The sequence below is a fragment of the Thyridium curvatum genome, assembly GCF_004353045.1.
Source record: "Thyridium curvatum strain D216 chromosome Unknown NODE_20_length_475153_cov_84.797782, whole genome shotgun sequence".
Classification (NCBI taxonomy): Eukaryota; Fungi; Ascomycota; class Sordariomycetes; order Thyridiales; family Thyridiaceae; genus Thyridium; species Thyridium curvatum.
Window position 1 is genome coordinate 395453 of NW_022156775.1, and position 27243 is coordinate 422695.

Sequence of the window (27243 nt, forward strand, 5' to 3'; positions counted from 1 at the left end):
CCCCATCCCCCTCCCCAACCCGGTCATCCATTTCATTACATTCATGCCTTGCTTTCGGAAAAAGCCCCAATCTTTTTTGCTAACGAGGTCGGGACAACGACGACGACGGACAACAGGCACCATCGTCCACGGCACCATCACCTCGGTCTCGCCGCAGATGAACACGGCGCTGCGCAACGTCAAGATGACGCCCCGGGGCCAGGACCCGATCCCGCTCGACACGATGAACATTCGCGGCAGCACGATCCGCTACTTCATCCTGCCCGACAGCCTGCCGCTCGACACGCTGCTCATCGACGACGCGCCCAAGCCCAAGAACAAGGCGCGCAAGGAGGTCGCCGACCGCGGCGGCAGGGGCGGCCGCGGCGGCCGGGGCATGCGCGGCGGGAGGGGCCGGGGCATGCGCGGCGGGAGGGGCCGGCCTTAAGGGGGGGTGGGTGGTGCGCTCGATGGGCGGGGAGATGGACGTGGGACGGGCGGTGCCGTGGCTGCTACGGGTGCTCCCGGTGCTGCGCGAGGGGGTCGCGGCTAGGTCGGCATGGTCTGACGCTGCTGGGGCTCTGGCGACCGGTGCGATGTCCAAAGGGCTGCTGTGTCGGCCAGGCTGGGGCGTGATATGTCGACCGGACCAGACGAGATATATCGAGATTCGAGATGGATGGGGAGAATGGAGGGTGTCTTGAAAGGAATTCATTACGGCGTTATTTCTGGGCGTGGGGGAGGGACAAAAAATGCAACTAGAACGAAATCATTTTGGTCTCAAGCATCGGAGCCTCTTTCGACTGAACGGGGGGTGGCTTTCATCTGTCTGTTGTTTCGGGTTGACGAATAACCGATAGTTCGGAGGGATCAAAGAAAATACCCCTTGGGAATGACATGCACTTCGGAACCTGGTCTATCCATGTGCCAATGCTCTGAACTTGGTACTTGACTTGATGTTTACAGCTTATGTGGTAATATTTCTCTGCATTCAAGGGACGTTTGCGTAAGGGGTCCCCCTTGAAAACAGAATAATGACGGGATAACGTCAATGATCCCGAACATCTGCCCGGAAGTACAGCAGTGCACCATTATCAAATTGTCTCGAACCCGGGGTATCTTGACAGACTGTCTCTACAGAGAACTTTCAAAAGGCCAACCGGGCTCCTGCCGTCATTCCCTCCATATCCTCACAATCTGCAACTTCTCCCACCCAGCCTGCTTCCCGCTCGTCCCCACCGTCTCGGCCCTCCACCTCCTGCCGCCGTCGCCGTCGAAGCCGCGTATCCGCTTCTTGACCTCCTCGGGCCGGTTCTGCGCGCACAGCAGCACGTACGCGCAGCCCCGGGCCGACAGCGCCGACGGCAGGCTGTCGATCAGGCGGTCCGTCGTCTCCATGCCGTCGCGCCCGCCCGCGTACGACAGCGACAGCAGGTGCGAGTCGCCCTCGAAGGTCGTGGTGGTGGTGGTTGTACCGGGAGCCTGCCCCTGTCCCTCCCCCTCCCCTTGGTGGTGGTCGTCCCACCGCGGCAGGTCCGGCGTCGGCACGTACGGCGGGTTGAAGACGAGGACGTCGACGCCGCCGGCGCGCCAGGGCGAGGCGAGGTCCGCCTGCACGCCGCCGAGGAAGAGGCCCGACTCCGGGTCCCGGCTGGACGCCGATGCGGCGGCCTCGGCCACCGCGCCGGCGACGGTCTGCGCCGTGGCGCGGCAGGCGTGGACGTTGACGTCTGTGGCGGCGGCGAGGACGTCTGCGCGGCCGAAGATGGCGGCCGCGTTGGCGGCGAGGAAGGCGACGACTACGCCCGACCCGGAGCCGACTTCGAGAAGGAGCGGGGATGGGGAGGAGGAGGAAGAAGAAGAAGATGCCGGGAAGTGCGAGCGGAGAAAGGCCTGCTCCGAGGGGGAGGAGAGGGTGTCCAGCAGGAGGAAGGAGTCTTCTGCCGGCTCGTAGACGCGGGCGTAGGGGACGTGGGAGGTTGATGGGGTGGGGAGCATGGTCCCTTTTTTTCTCTTTTCTTCTTGGGTAGGATGTGTGCTAGAGGAGGGATCCTGGGTGATGTATGAAGGAGTGACTTGTGTGACAAGTTTTGGGAATTGCTTCACTTTTGGGCTGAATTAGGTAAACTGAGGAGGAGGGTTGAAGGAGCAAAAGTTTGACAGCACATTTACTAGAGGTTGTGAACGCGGGCACGTGATTGGCTCCAAGATCAACTCTACATGCTTTTTATTCGTGGCCATTACCTACAGTGAATTGACAATAGAAGTTCATGATATCGATATACAGAGCTTTGTTCTTCAGTCATCTCGTCAAGTGGACGTATATCATTGTTGATGAGAATTGTTAAGACAGAGATCGCTGGGGCATGGCCAGCAATTGACAATACTGTGCGTGTCAGCTGCTGACAGCTGCCCCGCTAGCTGTTGCCCGTGTAAGTTGACTACACGTCTATTAACCATGCCTCCCGCCCGACAGATTGGTGGCAAGAAATTTCCACTTCGTCGTAAAGGCTGGGCCTCAGAGAAAGGAGGAACATGGGGATCTATCAATTCTCCTTCAGTCACCAAGAGTCCATTGTGGTGGCTCTTGCTCATCGCTCGTTAAACATCATCAACAAACACCACCACGGTCACCTACTGCCATTATTCATGCCAGCTCGGCTTGACATTCGTCAAAGGGGGTGGGAAAGCCACAAAAGTACCATCAATTTGGAAAAGCACAGTGGTTCTGTTTCATATTCACACGACAAGATTTGAATGAATCGGTGTGTTTCCACCGGTATAAGTTGCGTATATTGAGCGAGCGAGAGAATACCTAAAACTAGACACCACAATCGGGAAAGAGACAAAAGCACGAATATCAAGAACTCTGTAGACCGAAACACAACGACCACAATCTCAAAAAACACCAAGTCAATACATACTCAAGCTTGCTGGCGATCACTGTAATCCATCTGCAGCTCGTCCTCACCCAAGGTGGCATGAGGATCGAACGGGGCGGACTGCTGATTTGCCTGCTGATTGACCTGGACAAACCCGATGGTATGATAAGGCTCATCAGCCATCGGCTGGGTGAGCCATCTGGCGAGAGGCATTTCGTAACGAGACTCAGTCTCGTTCGTAGCACCTTGGATGCCTGGGTTGATATTGTGGTCCGCTGCGTCGTGGGGACCAGCATATCCGCCACGATGGATAGGCATCATATCGACTTGGCCAAATGTCTCTCTTTGGCCGGTATTGGGTAGTACGTGTTGGGGTTCAGGTTCGGAGGCTTGTGCCGGGCCTGGGGCAGGGCCCCTTCTCTTGGGGTTCGAACGGTCCCTCTTGGGACGTCGGGACCGCTGTTGCTTGCTTGGGGTCTTGTACACGACATGGTCGGCATTGGTGGCACCCATAAACCATAGAGCCATTGTACCGACATTCTTGGAGGGCATTGTTCTCACTTCGAGAGAATGGAATTGTTCAGAGACTAGAGACTGCGAGATCTTTCAAGGAGCGGAAGACTGGTTTGAAGGGATTGTTTGAGAGCATGAAACCTGCTTTGAAGAGGAGAGCCGGCCCCCCTTTTTATAATAGACACAACACTCCCTCCATGATTCTACTACGTGGAAAGAAACAATCGGCCAGCATCTGTGCCAGGCAGACCAAATGGTCTCAACTGACACCGAGGAAGAAAGGGCAATTGGTGAGTAACCCAATCACATTGCACGAATATAACGACCTTGGGATGGAAAGGCCATTTGGCAAATGATCCAATCGAGCTTGATCAAGGTACTCCACTATCGTCATTAAATGTGTGTGACAAGCTTTCGCCCCTTGTTCGCCTCATGTTCTTTAAAAGGCATTTAGTGAGTAACCCAATCGCATTGCACAAATCACACGAGCCCTGAGAGATGGAATATTGAAAGAGCATTTGAAGAATTATCCAATCAGGCTCGACCAAGAGTCACCCCTTGTCATTGAGTGTAGGGCGGTCCTGCACTTGCCAGGCAGGCGACATCTCACGGCCTGTGAGTGGCCGAGAGACGAAATGCCCTTTTGAAGGTGGGGGCGATAGGTTGCTGGTCAAGCATCTCACATATGGAGGCTCATGTTGGAGGGGGTGCACAAGACATGGGCCAATAACGCGTGACAAGAAGTGCACATCTGTTACCTATTAAAATCCTTCACATCCCGCCATTTTGCCACTTTGAAGAGGCTTGAAAACATCATGATGCCCATTACAGCTACGGATTTCTGACTCACTCATTTACAGGAACAACGTGCTTGCACAGTGGAATACATATCGCGTCATGGAGCGAAAGAACGCACTTAGGACCGAGGGTAACAAGCTTGATGAGCATGAAGATGAGATTCTTCAGCTGTACAAAAACAAGAAGCTGGACGATGTGATCAAAGAAATCAATTCGAAGTACAAAATTCATGCCAGGTATGTATTCATGCACACTGACACAAGTATCCATATTTGTAGACTGACAGTCTGGGTAGTAAGACTCAGTACCGAAAGCGGGTAGAGAAATGGCATGGGAAAAAGTATGCTTCCAGAAAGGATGTCCTGGCCTGGGAGCAAGCGGGACGCAAACTACGCGATAGAGCACTTCACAACAAAGCCAGTATTGTCATTTGGAATGGCAGCATAATCTCAGATCCGGCGATACAGCAGAGGGTTCATCGCCATACCGGGCCTCGACTAGCCGACAAGTTCACTATCGGCGGGCGAGGTGAGGATAATCCCAATGAAAGCACGATAGTGGTCATCTACTAACATGCTGGGCTTGGGATGGAAAGACATAACGCGTCGTTCTCCTGAACCTTCTCACGTCGTCATTGTGCAAACTCCTCCACCCGAGTCCATGGCCTTGATTCCCAAATCTGACATCTATCGCTACTTCCAGGGGCTTTACGATGGCGCCTGGCCCAGCTCCTATACGATATCAATACCTATACCCCCGGTGCTTGAATGTAACGCCAATAACTCCCGCCTTTTTGTTCAAAATCATGGCTGACCTCTGTTTGGTAGGTCTGACGCAGACACTTGTTTATTACAAACAGACTTGTCTTCGATACCTCCGAGATCCAGTTCAGACACTCCTGCTATCGATACCACAGCAGGGTTCAAGAGACCTCATGAATGGAATAGAAGCTTTCCTCTCAAAGTTCACTTTTAGTAGAATTGAGGCCGGGTGTATCCTGCAAATCCTGGCATTTGCCATAGCAAACAACCTTCATGGTGCGAGGCCGAACGATCGAGTCCTGGGGGACTTGTTTCACATGGTCTGTCATAAATCAATCTGGCTGAAACAACTTTTCGCATCCCAAGAAGCGATTTCAAAATGCCTCTCCAGGGCCTTGATCGCCAATGCCATTCGGCGACTCGACATGGCAATGGTTGAAAGTTGCCTTGAATTGGGCGCTGACATGGATCCCGACCAAGAAATCTCAAGGTCAAGGTGGGGACACAATCCGGTATCAGCGTTGGTCTATTGTTTCTTGCATAAGAATCTCTCGATGGCTAAACTTCTAAAGGAAAAAGGAATGTCTTGGATCACCTCACGTTCTTCGATACGTACACCTGTCAAATTACTTCTTTCTTTAGACGTCGGTCCCTGGCTTGTAAGAGATGATGTTTGGGAATTTGTCACATCTTCGTACTCAGAAGCCCTCAGAGAAGCTCGAGAATTCATCCAAGAGAGGCCGGGACGGAATGCACTGCCGGAAAATTGGACTGCCGTACACAAACTCTTGTCCTTATTCCCAGACATGAGTTGTCCAAGACCTTGGCAGTCAGCCATCCTCTACTTCTCGCTGTTTTCCAGCAGTCCCTCAAGCTTCCCCAAATTCGAGTGCGTGACTCTCAAGGATTTCGAGGAGAGTTTCGAAAGATCACCCATTACGCACGCGATTACTTCAGTTGCAAACGCGAAAATCCTTTCAGAAGACCAGCTTGTTAAAGTCATCGAGAGGATGCTGTCCCTGGGTGCTGATCCGAATTATGTACTCGAAGACTTTAATGAAGAAGAAACACCAGTGAATATGGCGATTCGGCACGGGTATTGGAAGATTACCGAGCTCCTCCTAGATTGTGGTGCTGCGACTGATACATGGCCGTGGGAAGATATACAGACAAGCCAACAATCAAAGGTGCCGATACATATTTTCGAAAGACTATACCGGCAAGGATTCTTCACACTAAGTCACGCAATACTCTCTCAGCAACCGCCGGAATTTCTTAAGCGCATGCTCAGTCTCGATACTTCATATGAATGGGACTGTGCTCAGCGAGGAGATTCGCCTCTGGTGACGATTGTGTCAAATGAAAGCTTTGAGTATCTTGAACTCATTTTGGAGGCTAGACCTTCGATGTATGATTGTCGGGCCTTGATGATAGCTGTTCTTAAGATCTCCGCTACACGAGGATGCCTTGGCAGTTCCAGACTCGTCGAATGCCTCCTACAGCGCCGACCATCCCGCACTGAGATCTGTGCCAACGAGGGCACCGCTCTTATTTTTGCACTATGTGGAGGACTTGGAGAGCTGGTCAACCACATGGCGGAAGTTGGGCTCTATCTAAGCGGGAATCTGAGAACGAGACGTCTGATTGAAGTGTTCAAGACCTTTGAGGAATTCGCACATATTTTTACTGAATACCCGTCTCCATTCAGCTATTCTTGTGAAGGGGCCGCTGTGCAAGATGGGCTTGATTGGCTTCTACTTTTTGCCTCGTCCGAGGCAGTTCAGTCTGCTTTGGATCAAGGTCTCAAGCCCTTTGGGAAGCATTTGATGATTGCAGCTGAATACGGAAGGTCGGATTTGCTCGAGACTCTGATTGAACATGGAGTGGACCGAAGGGAGTTGGATGAACAAGGGTGTCTTCAACGCGCCTGTGAGCATGGCAATCTGGAGACAATGAAGAGACTTCTTGACCTAGGAGTGAAAGTCAACGGCAACATGACAAAGACCAAGCTATACACTCCTTATTGGGTTCACCGAACACCCTTCCAGACAGCCGTTGAGCAAGGTAGCGTTGCCATGGTCGAGATTCTGATCGAGCATGGAGCCAATGTCGATGAGCCGGCAGGCAAGGTTAGGGGTGCAACAGCGCTTCAGCTTGCGGCAGGCGCCGGCAGACTTGCCCTCGTTAGACGATTGAAAGATCTGGGAGCAGACCTCAATGCTCCCGCGAGTCCAGTACATGGGAGAACAGCGTTGGAGGCAGCTGCTGAACACGGGAGACTCACAACCGTTCAGTTTCTTCTGTCTTCAGGTGTTTCTACGGAGAACCAGCACCGGCGACAGTATATTCGAGCAGTCAAGTTTGCGGCCGCTGAAGGCCATTCTGTCATTGAAGCGATATTGAGAGAACACTGCCAACCGTGGGATGACGAGGACTGGCGAATTTACATTGCTGAAACGCTTTCCGACGCAGCTGACGAAACCGATCAAGCTGACGATACATCGTGGGCCTCAACGGAAGACGAATCTGATGATGGACAATCCAATGATGATGGGATCGAATTATCGGAGCCAGACATTGTTATTCAAGCTCCACAGCTCTTCCCAATGAATTCGGTCTACCCATCCAGCGACAGGGGAGGGACCGAGGGCGCCGGTGGCACTTTTCAGATCAGAGAAAGCAACATGGCTCTTCCTGATTTCATGAACAACTTTGGGGTTGATGGTATTGATCAAACTGGATCCTTGGCACACCTGGATATGGTTGATTGGGTCGATGAAACAACCCAGCACTATGATATCTACAGATCCCCTGGGGTTGAACCCGAATTGAGCATCATCCCGTTCTTCAGCAACGGCCCGCACAATGTGACGGCTGAGCTCAGCAATCAATTCCATCAAGGCACAGCTCTTGGTATCGATGGAGAAGCGCGACAAGATTCTGCATCAAACCTCACCGTCTCCGGGCCAGACCTCGATGTTGTTTGCGCCAAAGACTCCTCTGCCGTTGACACCACGGTACAACATGATTACATTTGGCAACTTAACCCGGACATCCTAGTGCCCCCTAGCAATATCGCGGCTTCTGGCTCTGGGATTGCACTTGATTCATGCTGGCTAGATCCGGATGCGGCCTTCGCTGAGGACCCATTCGCTGTTGATACGGTGGCATTCTATAATTCCTTTTCGCAACCCACCCCGGATATCCCTATGTCTCTTTCAAACATCGCGGCTTCCGGCTCTGGAAGTGCAAACAATTCGCGCTGTAGAATATGCGGTAATGTCCTGGAACAGTGTTTCTGTTTGAGCCTCCCATACATGGATGGAATGGATATGGACGATGAGCTTTAGCAGGCAAGGCAAGACTGGCATGACTTTCCAATACATCAGTTCTTATGTTTTTCATAGTTATCTAAGTAAAGATCTTCTTGTGATCATTTATCGTTTACCGAAAGTGAGATGCACCTAGTGACACTGTTCGAAAAGAATAGTCTTCATTTGCTCGTTTCATGCCGCAGGAAACACTCCGTGTTGGACGGAAGTCAAAAAAAGAGATGCTTTAAAATCTGAACTTGGCACAGCGTGGGAATTGGCATCAGATAGGTTGATTTCTAGCATGAACTCTTCGGGCTGAGAAGATCCTGAGAGCAACTGCTTCAGATCTAAGCAGCTAGGACATCGTCAGTTTTATTCAAAGTTGTATGTAGACTGACTTCCCACAAAGTCGACGTCGGAAACGAACCGTTCCAAAATCCCTTTTGGTCTTCAGACCGTTCTCTTTAGATCATCGACATTGTCATTCGACTTCTTTCCGGCTACTTCTTTCAGCTACGTACAGTACCTCGAAGTAACCTGGTCACCGTTCCGCTTCGTTGTATCATCCAAGGCATGATAGTAGTATTGATCGAGAAACCTTCGGGGATGGAGCGGATGTTGCTCATCCAGGTACAGCCAGTAGAGGTTCTGGGCGCTTGAAGGAGGAGTAGACCGCATATAAGATATAAAACAGACAGCACTACTCAGACGTGATGATCTCACTTGTGCGAAGCCTGTCCCCAACCACCTCGTAGACGGGCAGCCCCTTCCTGTGTCCGATCCAAGACGTCCGCGGTTTGATTCTTAGGCTGTGCAGCGCGCCGCAGCTGACCACCAGGTCCATCTCGTCCCTGAGCGGCTCGTCCAGCCCGTCCGCCGTGCCCATCGCGCCCAGAATGTCGCCCCGCAGCCCCACCAGCCACGGGTGCACCGCGCTCACGTAGTCGTGCACGGTGACGAAGCCGCCGCCCTGGCCGTCCCACCCCTTGGAGGGCTTGATCGTCAGCTCGGCGTCCTTGCCGAGCGGCCGGGCCTGCCCGCAGCAGCGCAGCAGCTCCGGCTCGTCGTCCTCGCCGTCCTCCCCCTCCTCGCCGCCACTGCTGCCGCTCAGCTTCCCCCATGTCGCCCCGGGGTATGCGCCCGGCGGCGCGTCTGGCTCCGAGTGGTGCTCGTGCAGTTCGAGCCAGGCCTCCTCCCAGTCATCTAGCTCCCACACGTGCACGGTGATGGATGATACCTTGGGCCCCGAGATGGGCAGCGCGCTGATGGGGTGATACGTCCCGGCTGCCTGGTTGTAGTAGGGCGTCCGCGTGTCTGGGTCCCCCGGGCTGGAGAGCACCTCGATGGCGCTCTGCACGGTGCCCTGCACCGGCATGAAGAGCAGCTTGGCGGCGCCATTGGGTGTGACGCCCACCGTGGCCCAGGCGGCCTCGTAGGTCGGGTAGGGATTTTCTGCCGTGGACATCTTGTGAGAGGTTTGATGGTGTTTGAGATGTTTGGACTGAGGGAGATGCGGCGGTCGTTTTGCTTCGAGGAGGTGTGGGTTTCCAGAGACATGAAGTGTTGGGGAGGACTACAGGGGACGAAAGCTCAATCTGTAACAAAGTCGATTTTTGATTATTAAGTCCATGTCACAAGATCAACCAGGTGGTACTTTAAGAGGCACAGAGGCGGTCACCCAGGGCAGAACACGACAAGATTAGCAATTATGCTGAATGAGTTATCTGTCAGGTAGTAATTAGATCACTTACAACTAGTAATCTAGAATAATTCAGTAGTCTATATATATAGATATCTACTATCAAATATATTTCTAAATAGCTTTTGAATATTTACAAGATCTCTATTTAATAAAAGCTTTTCAGGATAAGAATTATTTGTAATTTGTTTGGTATAGTTGAAGCTGGAAATATTGAAGAAATTGACAAGTTGTACATCGAGCGGATTCCAAAGAAGTTGGGTGTGGCACGAGTATATACTAAGAAAGCTAGAAGTAACAACCGCCTCTCAGCAGATAAACTGCCCTGTCTACGTCTTCGCGGTGGCCGTCGCACTCGCCGAAGCGCAGTATGCGTTCCCATACGCGATGACCTTGCTGGCGATGTCTGTCCCGCACGCGCCGTTGGAGCAGTCCCTGAGCCCGTAACCGAAGTTGACGTTCTTGCACAGACAGTAGGGATCCGGGCTCGCGCACCCGAGAGACGAGTACATGGCGACCATGTTATTGAAGCACGTCTGGCCGCACGTCGGCAGGCTGGCCACGCCCGTGCCGGTAGGGGTTGCCGTCGCCAGCGCCGAGCTGCAGTACGCACTACCATATGCGATCACCGTGCTGGCGACGTCCGTCCCGCATGCGCCATTAGAGCAGTCGCGCAGGCCGTAGCCAAAGTTGACGTTCCTGCAAAGACAGGCTGGGTCTTCGCTGGAGCATCCCAGCTGGGACCACTGACCCACCATATTGTTGAAGCACGTCTGGCCGCACGTCGGCAGGCCGGCCACGCCCGTGGCGGTCGGGGTCGGCGTGGCGGTCGGGGTCGTCGTCGCCAGAGCCGAGCTGCAGTACGCACTGCCATATGCGATTACCGTGCTGGCGACGTCCGTCCCGCATGCGCCATTAGAGCAGTCGCGCAGGCCGTAGCCAAAGTTGACGTTCCTGCAAAGACAGGCTGGGTCTTCGCTGGAGCATCCCAGCTTGGACCACTGGCCCACCATGTTGTTGAAGCACGTCTGGCCGCATGAGGGCAGGGAGCTGAGTGCGGTAGTTGAGGTGGTGGATGTAGTGGTTGTCTTGGACGCAGAGGTAGACGTAACATGTGTTGTGGTCGTTATGCCCGCAGAAGAGGTGGAGGAGGACGACTTGGACGTGGTCCTGGAGGCAGACGTCGTGCTGATGGAGCTGCAATCGCCGAACTCAGGCTGGCTGTACGCACAATGCAGCAGTCAATATCAATCAAGGAACAGGCGATAGTACAGGACGGAAAGAGAATCGCTCGGCTCACCATCCAGCACCACAATCCGACGCCAGGACACCGCACATGCCATTCTTGTTACAACAATTGCCGTACACGACGTTGCAGGTGTAGCCTTTCTCGCCGCCGCAGGTGCCGTCAGGCGTGTTCCCCTTCATCCAGTCAGGCAGTGTCGGTTTGATGTCGGGAACGGTGCAGTTGCCGGAGAAGCACACAGAGGTGCCGCAGAAGGCGTCACCCGTGCCGCAGGCGCCGTCCAGGTTGCAGCAGTCACCCCACTTGCCGGCGCACAGCCGCAAGCCGTGGTTCAGGCCGCAGGTGCCGTCTGTGCTGTAAACCTTGTCGCCGGCGCAGGCGCCCTCGTAGCAGGTGCCGGCGGCGCAGTCATCACTATGGCATGGGCACATCAAGAGGTTGGCTTTCTCGTTCTCAGAGTGATGGGATCTCTGATATCGGGTTGCTTAGATAGGACAGGACTTACGTCGAGTTTCCGCACTTCCACGTCTCCGAGTTACAGCACTGGTAGGCCGTGCCGAGACACGTAGCGTTGCCGTTCCGGGGGCCGCAGAGCCGGTCCGTGGCTCTCACAGGCTCGATGACTGTCCTCGTTAGCCTGTGGTCGCGGAAGCTACAACAGCCCGGGACAGAGGCAACTCACAGCCAGCAACACAGTACTCGGTCTTGGGCTGGATGTTGCTGCAGTCCAGCTCAAGGGTGGGGTTCAGCGTGAAGAAGACGTCTATAGTGATGCCATACTTGGTCGCCATCTGCGTACACGTGTAGTAGTTGACGGTGGCGCTCGTGGTGGCCGAGTAGCGGCAGTTGATGTCGCCGGGCTGGATCTCTGTAGTGGTCACCAGCGTCTTGCGAGTGCTCATGGTGCCGTTGGCGGCCCTCAGAGCCTTGGTGTTATACGGCCCCTCCGAGCGTTTGGCGTTCCATTTCACCGGCTGGCATATGTCGTCCGCGAGGGCTAGAACGAAGATGAGAGACGATGCAAACAGGCGCATCATGATGGGCAACGGCCGGCTTGGCTTCTTAGACTGAAGGTTTACAAAGGAAGGACTCTCTGGTGCTGACGCTCTCGGGGGAGAAAGTGAAGTGTTCTGAGGAATAAGCCAGCGACCACCACGGGGCCAGGACGACAGATGAAGCGTGCCCAGGACAAGCCGGTTCTTGGGGTTAGCACTCAGAGAAGCCGCCGTTGTGAAGTTATCCCGAGGCTGTGCCGCACGTTGGTAGCCTTTATGCAGGGCCTAAACGTCCAATTTCCGTTCTTTTCCGCGTTCCTGCATTCTGCAAGGGCCCAGGCCAAGCAGCACCCGCAGAGGCACCTCTGAAAAGCCAACGGAGAGGGCGGCGATTCCTTCAGAGCATTCCGCGTGAGCTGAGATTTGGTGCCGCATTTCAGCTCGACTTGTCCAGACTTGGCAATAAGCGGGATAGCGCTAATGAGATCCTGCATGTTGCACAAAACGGACGCCACTTTGGATGTGACCATCCGAAAAAGAGTCCCTTTTCCGCGCTTCCGCGAAGGGGCGTGAGTTCCACACCGAGAACGGCCTGCACGCAATCATCTGATTATTACTTGTACTAGTTAGCACTCGTACCGGCTTTATCCCTGCAAAGGAGACAACCAACGTCCAACGCAGTACATTCAGCACAGTCTACACAACAACATAGACAAAAATGCCGGTGTTGCAAAGACACAGTGACGGTTCCCCGTGCTAGAAAACGCAGTTATGCTAGTTATGGTACGTAAGACTCGGGTGCCAAGGAACCCCAAAGGCTTGACCTCTGTCAACCGGCGCGGACGGCCGGGCCGGAAATTTAGACTTCGAACTCGGGCACACGTGGGGTAGGGGTCGCCGATCCGGACCCCGGCACGCGCGGCAACATCAGCAGGGGCCCATAAAATGAGAAAGCTTAGCTTCGGCGGCAAGGAGATAAGCATACATCCTCTCCCCCACACATCTCATTCCTTCATCGCCAAGCCTTTCCGGAAGCTACCTAATGAATGTCACCCTGAGGGACAAGTCAGACGAGAGCCTTGTCAGTTCAAATTAGTCCCCGTCTACAGTTGCCCAATTTCGTCGTCTCATTCGCTCTTAGCACACATCATCCAGGCAAGGGTCTATGCCTCCTGCAGCATCACAGTCACGCTCGGGCGCGCGTGTCGGTCTGCGACCTCGGCTGAGATGCCGCGAAGCCGACAACATGGCCATCCATGCGTAGAGGAAGATCGAGGGAGGGAACGAGGGAGGGACACAAACCCCGAGCCCTCAGTCCGTCGGGCTTGGGCAGGCCCTCTCTAACTGAGAGTTTTATATATATCGCACCACCGCCACGCCCATGTGGTGATGCTTATTCCGGAACGCAACAGCGATCGGGAGAAAAAGACTCTGTTATTGTTCTTACGCTCTTTACTGCCACCACCATGGCTCTTTTACATTCCTTTCTCCTCCTGGCGGCCTTATTCTCCCTGGACCTGGGTCGCCATGCCACACTCGCTCAGTACCAGCAGGACTATACCTTCGTCGAGGCCACGGGCAAGTACTTCTGGTAAGTTCCCAGACTCTCTCAAGGGCGGCTGGCGGATGGATTGCTTCCGCTAACCACTTGAGCTTGAAGGCAGCCTAAAATAAGCGATGTCCCACAGGAGGTGATAGACATTGGCCCGGACTACCTGGTTGTTCTTGTGTACAACTGCGCCTACATGAGGGACATCTGCAAGAACATGGTACAGTTCACGATCACCTCCAGGGGTCAGAGACTACACCCACGCAGCCCAGAGCTCTCCAGGGACACCTTTGCCTACGACTTCAGCGGCAGGAAGAGAGGGAGCCGGAATCACGCGCGCGGTCTCGCGAGTTGCCCCGGCTCCTGGAGTAACTCGCACACGTGCCCCGAGCCAGACCAGCGGCTTCCCATGCGTCACGACGGACAATGGTACTACCGCGAGCTAGAGCCCGGCGGCACCGTGACCAACCTCATTAAAAACTACCACACCAGTACTGGGATCGAGTACTCCAAGATTCGCTACACCTGCGATGAATTCCCTCCCGCTTCCTGGGTCGAGGGTGGGAACGGGGAAGACCACGACCAGCCGGCCAACACCCGATGCGCTGCCATGCGCTGCGCTGCAGGAGTCAAGGCGGAGCAGGACTGTGAGTGGTGTTTCTCTCGCGTTCCTCAACACAACTTGGGTACTTCCGAACAGGGCTGACCTTCATGTCCTTAGGGCAAGCCACAGCGCATACCAGACTTCGGGCTGACCTGCAGGAGGTCATCGCCAAGAAGCTGAATGTCCAGAACTTCAACGAAAGGACTTCGGTAGCCTTCTTCAAGTTCTTCCCGGACAACAGGGTTGACGGCGTGGCGGCCCGTATATGGACGTACATCGACGTGGGCAATGCCAATGCCGTTGAAAATATGACCCCCGTCAAGCAGGGCTTCAAGCGGGACGTCAAAGGGTGGAACTCGACCGCCGACCCTCAGGGCCGCACGCTCTGGGACCTCAGCTTCGACGAGCTCCGTGCTCTCATGGATGCTGGTCACGGCCACGAGCAACAGATCTCGGCCAACACGTCGTACGTCGACTGGGACATGGCGTCCACGACACCCATCGAGCTGCAGAACATGGAACCGCGCTTCCGCTGGGACGACGAGGACGAGGAGTATGAGGACTTCTTCAACGTGACGCGCGCCAAGCATTACACTGAGCGCGCCCCGGTCCCGGTGAAGAAGGCCGGCGCACCTCATCCCAACCCGGACCCTGCTCCCCGGAGCGTCCCCGCGCACGTCGTCACGCCACTGCTCAAGCGGGCCAGCTCCTCGGACATCGAGAACGCGCGCAGCATCGTCGCCCAGGCCAAGGCCGAGGCGGCCAGGCTCAACGGCGCGCGCTTTGCTAGGCCCCTCCGCAACGTGTATGGTCTTGCCCCGGGCGCCAGGGACACCAAGACACTGGCAACCGGCAACTCTTCCATCAACGCCGGCGTCACGCCGCTGCTGCGGATCACTCCCGAGATCGCCAAGGCGGCGGCGCTCGTGGCCGAGGCCAACAGCGTCGCCAAACACAAAAACGTTACCAAGCGCGCCGCAGCCGCCGCGGGCACGTACTGGATGCAGGGCCTGGCCCGGAAGGGCACGGTTCCGTGGGGCAACAACGCGTCGTACGTCGTGTTCCGCAACGTGCTCGACTACGGCGCCGTGGGCGACGGCGTGACGGACGACACCAAGGCCATCAACCATGCCATGAAGGACGGCGGGCGCTGCGGCGAGAAGTGCAACGGCTCCACCACCAAGAACGCCATCGTGTACTTTCCGCCGGGCAAGTACCTCATCTCCAGCACGGTGCCCATGCCCTTCGGCACGCAGGTCATCGGCGACGCCAACAACCGCCCTACGCTGGTGGCCTCGGCCGACTTTGTCGGCTTGGGTGTCCTGTCCACGGACGAGTACACTGGCGGCCAGGGGGGCCGTGAGGAGTACTACATCAACACGGCCAACTTCTACCGCCAGATCCGCAACATCGCCATCGACATCACAGGCGCCGGCGCTAACATCTCGTGCCTGCACTACCAGGTCGCACAGGCCACCAGCCTGCAGAACGTGGAGCTGATCGCCTCGACTGACGCAGCCACCAATCAGATCGGTATGTACGCCGAGAATGGCTCCGGCGGCCAGATCTCGGATGTGACCTTTACGGGCGGCAAGGTCGGCCTCTATGGAGGATCTCAACAGTTCACAGCTCAGCGCCTGACCTTTAAAGGCTGTGGCATCGGCGTGCACGTCATCTGGGACTGGGGCTGGGTCTGGAAGAGCGTGACCATGACGAACGTTGGCATCGGCTTCAAGCTGATCTCGGACGACGGCTCCGGCAATATCGGCTCCGTCAGCGTGCTGGACTCGTCCTTCACCGGCGTGGCCACCGCCGCGCTGCAAATCGCCCCGCCAAACAAGGCCCCCGGCACGGGGAGCACCGGCGTGATCCTCGAGAACGTCAAGCTGTCCGGCGTCGCTGCTGCCGTGAAGGACACCGCCGGCAAGGTCTGGCTTGATGGCTCCCAGGGTACCGTCACCGAGTGGACGCTCGGCCCGACGTACGAGGGCACCACCACCGCGCGCACGTACACCGAGGGCGGCAAGGTCGGCGACTACCGCCGGCACTCGACCCTGCTTGACGCCGATGGCGCGTACTTTGAGCGTGCCAAGCCGCAGTACGAGGACAAGGCCGTCGGCGACTTTGTGCACATCAAGGACATGGGCGCTACCGGCGATGGCTCTACCGATGACACGGCTGCGTTCCAGGCCGCGCTGTATGCCAGCCAGGGCAAGATCCTCTTTATCGATGCCGGCTCGTACATCCTCACCTCCACTGTCGTGATCCCCCCGGGCACCAAAATCGTCGGCGAGACGTGGTCGCAGCTGGTGGCTTCCGGCTCCTACTTCGAGGACGCAAGCCACCCCAAGGTGCTTATCCAGGTCGGCAGCGTCGGCAGCGTCGGCGACGTAGAGATCCAAGACATCCTGTTTACGACCCGCGGCGCCACGGCCGGCCTGATCCTGATCGAGTGGAACATCCAGGCGGCCTCGAAGGGGTCGGCCGGCATGTGGGACTGCCACGCCCGTATCGGAGGCGCCACCGGCTCCCAGCTGACGCCTACCGAGTGCCCACCCTCGACCTCCGGGACGGACGCTGGCTGCAGCGCTGCTTCGCTGATGATGCGCCTCACTTCGCAGGCGTCCGGGTACTTTGAGAACGTGTGGCTTTGGGGTGCCGACCACATGATCGACGATCCTCTTCTTGATGACCCGACCAATGATATGGAGCAGTGTTCCATCTATGTTGCGCGTGGTTTCTTGATTGAGAGCACGCATGCTACTTGGTAAGTTGCTTTGCTTTCTGATCCTTATACCTCAAAGAGAGGGGGTTCGCTTTGCTCTAACACGGGGACTCTAGGCTGTACGCCACGGCATCCGAGCACTCTGTGTTCTACCAGTACAACTTCCACGGCGCCGCCAACATCTTTGCCGGCATGCTGCAGACGGAGTCGCCGTACTTCCAGCCTACGCCGCCGCCTCCCGCGCCTTTCAAGGCGGTGGTCGGCGACTTCCCCGGCGACCCAGACTACACGTGCACGGCCGGCAACGAGTTTAACGGGTGCGATGAGTCGTGGTCGACCATCATCACGGGGTCGCAGGACATCTTCATCGCGGCGGCGGGCATCTACACGTGGTTCTCGACGTACGCGCAGACGTGCATCGATGGACAGCAGTGCCAGAAGGTACTGATGAAGCTCCAGGACAATTCCGCCAGCGTGCGCATCGAGAACCTGGTCACCATCGGCGCAAAGTACATGGCCGTCATGGACGGCCAGGGGATCCTCGCCGCCGACAACATGAACGGCGAGGCCCACCCCTACTGGTCGCAGGTCACGCTGCTGGACGTCGGCAGCAACGGCACCACCAACTTCAACGAGCTGGTCTGGATCGACCCCAAGATCTGGGACATGGACAAGCCCAGCTTCACGTGCCTCCCGCCCTGCCTGGTCCAGCTGCCGCCCTACACGGCCGTCACGAGCACGGTCAACTACCCGCTGATGACGGTCAGCGACGGCACGTGGACCAGCACCGTGACCGTGGCGCCCCTGACCATCTCCGAGTGGGTGCTGGAGGTGGTGACCATCACGGCCGGCGGCGGCGGCGGCGGCAAGAAGGGCAAGCGGGCGGCGCAGGGCTTCGCCGAGTTCACGCCCGTGGCGGCGTCCACCCCGCAGTGGCCGTCGATAAGCTACCGAGGCTACGACGGGCAGGCGACGACGACGGCCCCCTCGGTGGCGTTCCCGACGCCGCCCGCGGGCGTGGTGGCGCGCGGCGTGACGCCGTACCAGGGCACGCTGGACTCGCCGACGGTCGACCAGTGCTTCTTCTACAGCACGCAGTGCATCCCGAACCCGTGGATGTACTGCGACGTCAACGAGGACCAGTGCGCGGCGGCGGGCGACGACGGCTCCGAGCCGGGCGACGACGACGAGAACCTCGACGACCTGGCCGTGACGTGCCTGGCCGGGAGCGGCGCCGGCGACGCCACCATCGTGAGCAGCTCCTCGAGCACCACCTCCACCACCACGTCGACGTCGCCGGCCCCGTCGCCCCTGGAGACGGGCAACCCCAACGACAACGAGGTCGACTGCTACAACAGCGGCGAGACCACCGAGGACGCCCGCATGCTGAGCGGCGGCGCGAGCTTCTGCCACAGCATCGCCCGCGACCACTTCGGCCCGGGCTACTTCCACCAGAGCTCCTACGACTTCCCGTACAACGGCGGGGTCGGCTTTGTGCGCATGGTCGTCTCGTTGCAGATCGCTGACAACTGCGACTGGAAGTTCGACCTCGATGAGTGCGAGCACTACCTCAGGGTGCCGGCCGACAGCTGCAACTGCGGAGGCGTCGATGGGAAGCAGGGCGGTGTGGTCTCGAACAAGTGCTACAGTTTCCGTATCGACCCCAACCGGGCCTTTGCTTAGTTGGGCGGGGGGCTCTCGGAGGTGATTCCTTTGGGAGGGACTGATGAATTATCTTGTTTCTTGCCTAATCATAGGATACTCATCACGATCTACTTGTATATTATTTGCTTACTGTACATACTACTATGTGAAGTAATTCTATGCCCATGTATTTGACCTCGTTTCAAGGTATAACGCACCTTGAATTTTATAAAGATTAGGTAGGCTACCTAGGTATGCTGTTGAAAGAACCTTGAAGGTTGATCTGGGTGTGGAGTCGGGTGTTCCAGTGGGGTCCCAGTCCAGTCCAGGCCTTTTCGGGCGATATCAGGTCCCATGCATCGCTAGCCAATTAGCGCCCGCGCCACTACGTCAATTGCCGATCCGCGTCATCCCAGACCCGTGGACCTGCTATCACTCCTCCATTTGATCTTTTCATTCCTTATCTCTGAAACTCGATCCCATCTTCAGTTCTCCACGTAGCAGAGAACGAACATAGCACACACTCAACCAGTTCAGCTCAATCCAAACACCACTCTTCAGTTATTAGACAATGGCGTCTTTTCCGGAGTAGATCAGGGCCGAGACAGATCACAAAATCGACTTCTTGCCGCGGCAGGGCAACTTGGGAGTGGCGATATCGCGGGAGCTTCAAGCCAAGACCCAGGACTTGTTCTTGCGAATCGCGACCATGGGCGACCGCAATAGAGCTGCGGCGGCGCACCAGAACCATCATGTGCACATCGCCGAGCCGGAGCGCCGGCCACTCCTGGAAAGGGCGTACTTCAGCCACCAGCACGACCAGGAGCCCGTCTTCTCGTGCTTCACAAACCCGCACTCTCACCTGCCCGTCTACACCAACATCCATCGCATACGCAGAGATATCATCTCCATCGTCGAGGACTACATGACCCTCGAGCAGCTGAGGGACGTGCGCATCAACATCTCGGTCGTGCGGCCCCTGGTCGACAAGCTGTACGAGATGGACGACATATCCATCGTCTACTGCCTGCTCGTCAACCGCGCCCAGTTCCTCTACGAGCAGTCCCACCTGAACAATCGCCAGAACGTCAACTTCACCCGCGCCACCCTCTGCGAGCTGGTCGCCGTTAGGATCCTGCGCCGCTTCAACGAGGACAACGAGGGCCCCGAGGGTCTGCTCGTGCTCGCGCACATCCTCGTCGCTGGCTTTGAACCCTTCCAGAACGCACCGGAGTCCATTCGTCGTGAGGCCCAGCTTTCTAACGAGAGGCTGGCCTATCATCGAACGCTGCCTGCGCTCGAGGTGGCCGTGCTGAGCGAGAGCAAGCTCTTCCTCAGCTCGACATCGTGCCAGAAAGTGTAAGCCATGCCTCTGATATTCTAATGTTCTGACCGTAAGCTAAACTTTACGATAGCGTTGATGCAATCTACGAAGGGAGGGTCATCTACACACCGTCCAGCTTCCTGAACGTCATTCCTGACCGGTACAAACAAAAGCCAATCTCGCTCTACGATCCACGCGAGGGTGGCTTGCTGAACCAGTATCGCTTGATTGTCCCCCGGACTCGGAACTTCCTCGAAGTGTGCCAGTTCATCATTCTCCTCCTACTCTATCTTGCTTTCATGGCCGAACGGCAAGTGGCGCGGGTGACTGTCATTGAGGCATGTTTTGCCATCTACGCGTGCGGCTGGGTCCTCGACCAGTTCGCAACGATACTCGAACACGGCTGGCACGTCTACACACAGAACCTGTGGTCCTTCCTTGACGTGACATTTGCCATCATCTACTGGATATATCTCATCTTGAGGATCCAGAGCTGGCGTGCAGGCTCTGAGGAGCTGGGCCAGCAGGCGCTAGATGTCCTGGCGATAGGAGCGCCAGTGCTCATCCCTCGCTTGGCCTTCAACCTCATGTCCGACAACCTTCTCTTTGTTTCGCTACGAGCCATGATGGCCGATTTTACCGTCTTGACTGTCCTGGCTGGGTGGTGCTTCGCAGGGTTCATGCTCTCGCTCGCATGGTTAGGCCAGGGAGTCCACCCACTGGTGACCATCGGCAGGTGGATGATATACATCTGGTTCGGACTGGACGGGTCCGGGATCTTGCGCTCTGCCGAGTTCCATTGGCTCCTGGGCCCCTGCCTGATGGTCGCTTTCGCCTTCTTGGGTAATACCCTCTTCCTGACCATCCTGGTGTCGATGCTGTCCAACACGTTCAGCACCATTGTCCAGAACGCCACAGCCGAGATCCAATACAGGCACGCTGTGCTCACGCTCGAGGGTGTCAAGAGTGATGCTATCTTCGCCTACCAGCCGCCGTTCAACATCGTCGCTCTCCTGGTCTTGGTCCCTCTCAAGTTCATAGCCAGCCCACGCTGGTTCCACAAGATCCACGTCGCCAGCGTGCGCGCCATCAACCTCCCTCTCCTCCTGATCATCGCCGTGCTGGAGCGCCGGCTGCTGCCATCTCACGGCGGGCCGGCTCCCAACCCGGCCGACAAGCAGCCGCCGCGCCTGCGGCAGTGGTTCTGGGAGAAGTGGCGCATCACGGCGCACGGCGACATCCAGGCGGTCTTTGAGCTCCCGCCGCCCGAGGAGGTCGAGGACGATATCGCCGTCGACGACGACCTGACGCGCCACCTCATCAGGCGGCAGTTCACCCGGCGCGAGACGGAGCCGAACATCCCGATCCTCAAGAGCGTCAAGACGCGCAACGCCGCCGCCGCCGAGCAGCGCGGCCCCAGCGAGTCGACGGCGAGCGGGACGCCCGCCGGAGCGCCGTCGGCCGAGGGCTCGCGGGCGCCGAGCCGGGCGGAGGACCGCGGCGGCGGCGGCGAGGGCAAGTCCTCGACGCGGCATCACACCCGGACGCCGAGCCGGCGGGACAGCATCGCGCCGTACGCGGGGCTGGCGCAGCAGGTGCGCGGCGTGCTGCGCGAGTCGGAAGAGATGTCGGACGTCGGCGACAGGCTGACGGCGCTCGAGGAGTCGAACGCGCGGATCGAGGCGCTGCTGGCGCGGCTGCTCGAGAGCGGCGGGGACGGGGACGGGGAGGAGGCTGTGAGCGAGAGCGTGGAGGACGGCGAGGCGAGGCTCGGGATGACGGGGGGGCTGCGGGACCTGGATCGGTCGGCGCAGAATCAGGAGGAGTGAGTGTTACTGATTGGACTGTATCTACATAGCGTGTGGCGTTTTATTGTGTGTCTTACATGCCGGACTCACTGTACAATTGTAATATGTATTGTACCCCCTGACTTACTGCATTATGTCAACCAGCAGAATATGGCTTGTTCTGGACAGAATCCCGTGATATGTATGAACCTCCACCAATGAATGGATGGCCGGGTCTCGATCTGGCTTCTCGACTGCCGAATAGACGCACCCGCAACCTAGGGTTGATCTGCTGCAGGCCCTTCAAACAAGGCAGACGCGGGCTTGAACTAGCGGCGCTGCAGGACCGGGCCAGCAGAGCAAAGTTGGGGTAAATTGCCGACTTGGTGACCTTTGCGAGTGGGAATTCTCCGCCAGGCCAGTCTCCGAGACCCGGAACCTGCCCACCTTTTTGGAACGGGGATGACCGGCCCAGGGACTGGATCCTGTGAACCGCCCCCCCATCGACAGATTGGTGTTAATGTTTTCCCCCTCTTTCTCCAGCCGCGCCCTCTCTCTCTGGCCCGGCAATTAGACAACCCGCTTCCAAGGACCAGCCTCTTAGTCCCCCCATCATGAGATGCTGCGCCTGCTAGCCCGCTGCTCTGTTGCACAGTCAGAGATGATTAATGGGCGATGGCGCCTCTTCGCCCCGGGCTAACCCCACCTTCTGCACTCTTGGATTTCTCCGCACCCTTTTCCCCAGGGTCCACCTCCCCTCTCTCTCTCCAGTTCGTCTCTTTTCGATGATGGATAGGGCAGGGCACGGCTCCTCCAGGAGCCTGAGTGCGGGCCAAGTCCGGTCATGTCTCTCCCTCTTGATCTGCTTTGTACGACTCAGGGAAGTGCAGACTGGCAGTGTAGCATCGCTTGCATGCCGCCGCGCCTTTGTCGCCCTGCCCACACAAACGCCCCATAGCACTCACCAAAACCACCCCCGCGCGCGCGTATTCACATCCTACATAGCTCGTGCAAAAGTCGAACTGAGCTGTGTGGCACGGGGGGAGGGGGCGGGCGAGACGGGGGAGGAGGAGGGGTTGCGTTGGGGAGGAAGAGGGGGGATAATGGTCCAAGGTGAGGAATTTCGTTTCATCTGTTTCTTGATTGGGCCGTGCGTGTTGTGTTCTAGCACGAAGGGACTACCGATTCCATTAGTTTCATGTACATCACGAGCGAGCGAACTTCCAAGAATGGTGGTGGAGAACCCAAAAAAACGTGTTGGCGCAGGTACTGTCGTCGGCGACTGGACACTAGGTGCGATGCAACCGATGCTATATACAAATACAAAACATGCCCTCCCCCTCTCCCCAGTGTCGGTGCGTGCCGTTCACACACACACACACACTCTCTCTCCCCCCCTCTCTTCTTAGATCTGATCCAGCGTTTGACACATCTTCTCTTTTGGGAGCACCGCGGCCTCGTGACAAGACACGCGCTCCAATTGCTTGTTCCTTATTGCTTCGGATACCCGCTGCACTGCCGTCCGTCCTGCTGCTGTAGACAAAAACGAAGTTACGAGGGGAGTCGTGCAAACATACATACATACATACATACATACATATACACACCCAGCAGCAACACAAGAGCCGATAGAGGCAGGCAAATTTAGAGAACAAACGCGAAAACGAGACAAGACAAGACAGAGACCATGGCGCCGACACTGGACCCCGTGATCAGCGGCATCGACGCACAGGTCGCCGACGCGCCGCCCCCCGCGGCAGCCAACGGCGAGGCACAGACCAACGGCGGCCGCGCCGAGCCCGACGTCAAGGACGAGCCGGTAGAGAACCTGCGGCCGCTCAAGGTCCGCGTCATCGGCGCTGGCTACTCGGGCATCTGCGCCGCCATCAGGTTCGTTTTTAACTCGCGGGGCGAAGGAGAAGAGAAAAGAAAAAAGAAAGAAAGAAAGAGTAAATAACATATTTACTAATATGTCTCTCAAAACAGGATACCGGAGAAGCTCCGGAACGTCGACCTGTGCGTGTACGAGAAGAACGAGGAAGTCGGCGGTGTCTGGTGAGTTATCCCCCCCCCCCCCCCCCCTCCGTTGCGGCTGTAATACTTGCTAACTGCGTTTCCGAACTCGTAGGTATGTCAATCGCTACCCGGGACTGGCCTGCGATATCCCATGTAAGTCGGAACATACATACATCAATTCCTTACATAAGCCGGAGGTGGTGTGCGTGCAGCAGACAAGACTGACGGACCAACAGCGCACTCTTACCAGTACTCCTTCTGCCCCAACCCCCGATGGTCCGCCCTCTACGCCCCGGGCCCGGAGATCCGGCGCTACCTCCAGGGCGTCGCGCAGAAGTTCGGCGCCATGCGCTTCATCAAGACGCAGCACAAGGTCGAGCGCTGCGACTGGGACGCCGCCGAGAAGAAGTGGTACGTACTACTACTGCTCGATTTCCCCCCCCCCCCCCCCCTCCTTCCCTGTGAAGAAGACAAGGGGAAGAAAGAAGAAATGTTGGGCTAATAATAGAGGCAAAACACCGATTTTGCAGGAAAATCCAAGTCAAGAACCTCCAGACCGGCGAGACGTTCGAGGACGACTGCCACATCCTCGTCACGGCCAGGGGCCTGCTGCACGAGGTTGCGTGGCCGCAGATCCCCGGCCTGAGGAGCTTTGGCGGCAAGATCGTGCACTCGGCAGAGTGGGATGAAGAGTAAGTTCCAATGCTCCGCTCTGATACGGACTTGTATCCTGTGTGTGTGTGATGGAGCCGTCGACTGATCATAACGCACGATACAGCTACGACTACTCGAACAAGAGGATCGGCATCATCGGCAACGGCTCCAGCGGCATCCAAATCCTGCCCAAGATGCAGAAGCTCCCCGGCGCAAAAGTGACCAACTTTATGCGCTCCCCGACGTGGATCTTTGCGCAGTTCGGCGACGCCGCGGCGGCAGAGGTCGGCCTCGAGCCTGGTGTTATCGAATGTGAGTTATTAGCCCTGCTCAGTTTTACACAAGCCAGTCTTGCCCTGCAGACACCCCCTCGCCCACCCACCCCCCTTTTGTGATGCAAACATTTCATTCAAACTGACCCCCACCGTCCGTCCCAGTCAGCAAGGAGAAGCAGGAAGAGCTCGCCGCCGACCCGGAGGCCTACCTCAAGTTCCGCAAGGTCTTCGAGACGGGCGGCAACATGATCCACGACTCGACCATCATGGGCACCGAGATGCAAAGGGGCGGCCAGGACTTCTTCACGGCCGAGATGAGCAAGAAGCTCGCCGCCAAGCCCGAGCTGCTCAAGGCCATCATCCCGCGCTTCGCGCCCGGCTGCCGCCGCCCGACCCCCGGCGTGGGCTACCTCGAGGCCCTGTGCGCCGACAACGTCGACGTCGTGACCACGGGCATCGCCGAGGTCAGCGCCGCGGGCGTGCGCCTCGCCGACGGCCGCGAGGTCGAGCTCGACGTGCTCGTCTGCGCCACGGGCTTCCGCGTCTCGGAGCCGCCGCCGTTCGAGGTCGTCGGCAAGGGCGGGCTGACGCTCAAGCAGCGCTGGCAGCCCTACATGGAGAGCTACCTGTCCATCATGTGCGACGGCTTCCCCAACTACCTCATGATGTTCGGCCCCAACTCGGCCATCGGCTTCGGCAGCCTGACCAAGATCATCGAGACCGAGTGCGACTACATCGTCAAGGTCATCCGCAAGATGCAAAAGGACGACTACGCCACCATCGAGCCCAAGCCCGAGCGCGTCGCCGACTTCAGCAAGTACGTCAAGGCCTACTTCAAGAACACCGTCTACATGGACGACTGCTCCTCCTGGTACCGCTCCGACGGCGGCAGGGGAGACCGCGTCGTCGGCCTGTGGCCCGGCTCCACCCTGCACGCCATCGAGGCCTTCCGCAGTCCCCGCTGGGAGGACTTCAACTATGAGACTGTAGACCCTTCCAAGCACAGCATGTACTGGCTAGGAAACGGCTGGAGTACCGTGCAGAAGAGTGGTGATCCATCGTGGTATATCAACCCGGAGGAGGTTGAGTGGCCGCTCGAGGGCCGGCCAGAGGATGCGAAGCGGTACAATGATCGCCCTTGGTCGCACTAGGCGTCCGTATATAGAATTCGCGCAGCCTAGAAATATTTCTTGTTCAGTAAAACTTATCCATTGGATTGATATCCTGTGCATCACCAAACTACCCAGAAAGGCAGATCGATTGCATGACAGATGCCACTGGTCCCGTGCCTCGTGAAAACAACAATGGTGGGAATCCTCGGAAAGCTCGGAAGTAATTATCCGTGTCATCACATTAATGTTGCAAGTGGAGGGTTGGTGGTTCAAGTTTGATTATCTTGATTGACTATTGCACAAGGGGTTCGTCTTATAGACAAGTACAAAGGAGATTTTATGCTTCGAAAATCTATCGTGGTATCTATTGGGCCTTGGACGAGACGATCTCTGTAAAAGAAAAGGTATTAGCAGACACTCAATGATCAGATACGCATTGGCCGTAGACTCACTCTCAACATCGGCGACGGCCTGCTGCAGGATCTGCTGCAGAGCCTTGGGGTTCTCGAGCTCCTTCTGGACCTTGGCAATGACGGACTCGGCCAGCTCGCGCTGCTGGCGCTGCTTGACCTGGCTCTCGTAGCGGACCCACGAGTCCAGGACGTTCTTGGCCTCGGCGGCCAGAGCAGTCTGCTGCTCAAGCTCGAAAGCCTCGGCCTCAATCTTGGCGGTTTCCTGCGCGAATCATTAGCACTCAATCCAATTGCATTCCAGATGGTTGTCGAGTGTGTCGTACCTTGGAAACAGCGAACAGAGACTTGGTGATGTCGATGACACCAGACATCTGCTGGACGTCGCCGATGCGGTTCTTGACGGCCTGGGTGTGGTCCTTGCGGGCGGCGTTCAGGATGCCCTTGATCTTCTCGTTCTGTGCCTCGGCCCACTCCTTGTACATGGGGCCACCGTACTTGATGAGAGCGCCCCAGACGCTCAGCAGGCAGAAGGCGACGACGGTCTCCTCGTTGACGACATAGTACTCGTTGCTGAGGGCGTAGACGGACAGTCCGGCGGCGGAGGACAGGATGGCGGTCTTGGAGATCAGCGAGTTGCCGGGGATGGCATCGATGATGGACTGGGCCTTGGCCTTGGGCTCCTCGGTCGGGACGTTGGACGCCGGGCGGACGGTCGTCAGGGAGGTGAGGGCCGGGAGGGATCGCGGAGCGATGGAAGGTCGGAGGCGGGCGGCCCCTGGAGGCAGTCAGTCAGCTGCGCCCACGCCAATTGGGCGGGAATCGCATCGAGGGACACGGATCAACCTACCGACAGCGGTTCTAGCCAAACGGGACGCCATTGTGATGTGAGCGGAAATGCACTTTTGACAGGTATTGAGGTCTTTCCAAGCTCCCCCGGTTGATGTTGAGGTTTT

At 57.1% G+C, this 27243-nt stretch overlaps 11 protein-coding genes across 11 annotated transcripts; 5 read left to right on the forward strand and 6 right to left on the reverse strand.

The window, feature by feature from the left end:
* Positions 1-79: 79 nt before the first annotated feature.
* E0L32_004342 (uncharacterized protein) lies at positions 80-694 on the reverse strand (the record flags this gene model as incomplete). The annotated part of the gene is made up of 1 exon (XM_031138742.1): positions 80-694. One exon carries the CDS (start codon positions 692-694, stop codon positions 80-82), a length of 615 nt encoding a protein of 204 aa, XP_030997355.1.
* Positions 695-1152: 458 nt separating this feature from the next.
* Positions 1153-1977, reverse strand: E0L32_004343 (uncharacterized protein; the record flags this gene model as incomplete). Its single annotated transcript, XM_031138743.1, has 1 exon — positions 1153-1977. One exon carries the CDS (start codon positions 1975-1977, stop codon positions 1153-1155), a length of 825 nt encoding a protein of 274 aa, XP_030997356.1.
* A 926-nt stretch (positions 1978-2903) lies between these two features.
* Positions 2904-3413, reverse strand: E0L32_004344 (uncharacterized protein; the record flags this gene model as incomplete). The annotated part of the gene is made up of 1 exon (XM_031138744.1): positions 2904-3413. One exon carries the CDS (start codon positions 3411-3413, stop codon positions 2904-2906), a length of 510 nt encoding a protein of 169 aa, XP_030997357.1.
* Positions 3414-4271: 858 nt separating this feature from the next.
* E0L32_004345 (uncharacterized protein) lies at positions 4272-4744 on the forward strand (the record flags this gene model as incomplete). The annotated part of the gene is made up of 2 exons (XM_031138745.1): positions 4272-4408; positions 4468-4744. The coding sequence occupies 2 exons, from the start codon at positions 4272-4274 to the stop codon at positions 4742-4744; spliced, it is 414 nt and encodes a 137-aa protein (XP_030997358.1).
* A 995-nt stretch (positions 4745-5739) lies between these two features.
* Positions 5740-8283, forward strand: E0L32_004346 (uncharacterized protein; the record flags this gene model as incomplete). The annotated part of the gene is made up of 1 exon (XM_031138746.1): positions 5740-8283. The coding sequence occupies one exon, from the start codon at positions 5740-5742 to the stop codon at positions 8281-8283; it is 2544 nt and encodes an 847-aa protein (XP_030997359.1).
* A 664-nt stretch (positions 8284-8947) lies between these two features.
* On the reverse strand, positions 8948-9712 carry E0L32_004347 (uncharacterized protein; the record flags this gene model as incomplete). The annotated part of the gene is made up of 1 exon (XM_031138748.1): positions 8948-9712. One exon carries the CDS (start codon positions 9710-9712, stop codon positions 8948-8950), a length of 765 nt encoding a protein of 254 aa, XP_030997360.1.
* A 563-nt stretch (positions 9713-10275) lies between these two features.
* Positions 10276-12229, reverse strand: E0L32_004348 (uncharacterized protein; the record flags this gene model as incomplete). Its single annotated transcript, XM_031138749.1, has 4 exons — positions 10276-11167; positions 11247-11606; positions 11698-11815; positions 11875-12229. The coding sequence occupies 4 exons, from the start codon at positions 12227-12229 to the stop codon at positions 10276-10278; spliced, it is 1725 nt and encodes a 574-aa protein (XP_030997361.1).
* Positions 12230-13653: 1424 nt separating this feature from the next.
* Positions 13654-18748, forward strand: E0L32_004349 (uncharacterized protein; the record flags this gene model as incomplete). The annotated part of the gene is made up of 4 exons (XM_031138750.1): positions 13654-13778; positions 13848-14383; positions 14458-17107; positions 17182-18748. 4 exons carry the CDS (start codon positions 13654-13656, stop codon positions 18746-18748), a joined length of 4878 nt encoding a protein of 1625 aa, XP_030997362.1.
* A 670-nt stretch (positions 18749-19418) lies between these two features.
* On the forward strand, positions 19419-21862 carry E0L32_004350 (uncharacterized protein; the record flags this gene model as incomplete). Its single annotated transcript, XM_031138751.1, has 2 exons — positions 19419-20068; positions 20125-21862. 2 exons carry the CDS (start codon positions 19419-19421, stop codon positions 21860-21862), a joined length of 2388 nt encoding a protein of 795 aa, XP_030997363.1.
* A 1645-nt stretch (positions 21863-23507) lies between these two features.
* E0L32_004351 (uncharacterized protein) lies at positions 23508-25916 on the forward strand (the record flags this gene model as incomplete). Its single annotated transcript, XM_031138752.1, has 7 exons — positions 23508-23710; positions 23807-23875; positions 23949-23989; positions 24073-24247; positions 24367-24528; positions 24615-24802; positions 24928-25916. 7 exons carry the CDS (start codon positions 23508-23510, stop codon positions 25914-25916), a joined length of 1827 nt encoding a protein of 608 aa, XP_030997364.1.
* Positions 25917-26241: 325 nt separating this feature from the next.
* On the reverse strand, positions 26242-27168 carry E0L32_004352 (uncharacterized protein; the record flags this gene model as incomplete). The annotated part of the gene is made up of 4 exons (XM_031138753.1): positions 26242-26267; positions 26330-26552; positions 26614-27065; positions 27138-27168. The coding sequence occupies 4 exons, from the start codon at positions 27166-27168 to the stop codon at positions 26242-26244; spliced, it is 732 nt and encodes a 243-aa protein (XP_030997365.1).
* Between the last annotated feature and the right edge of the window lie 75 nt (positions 27169-27243).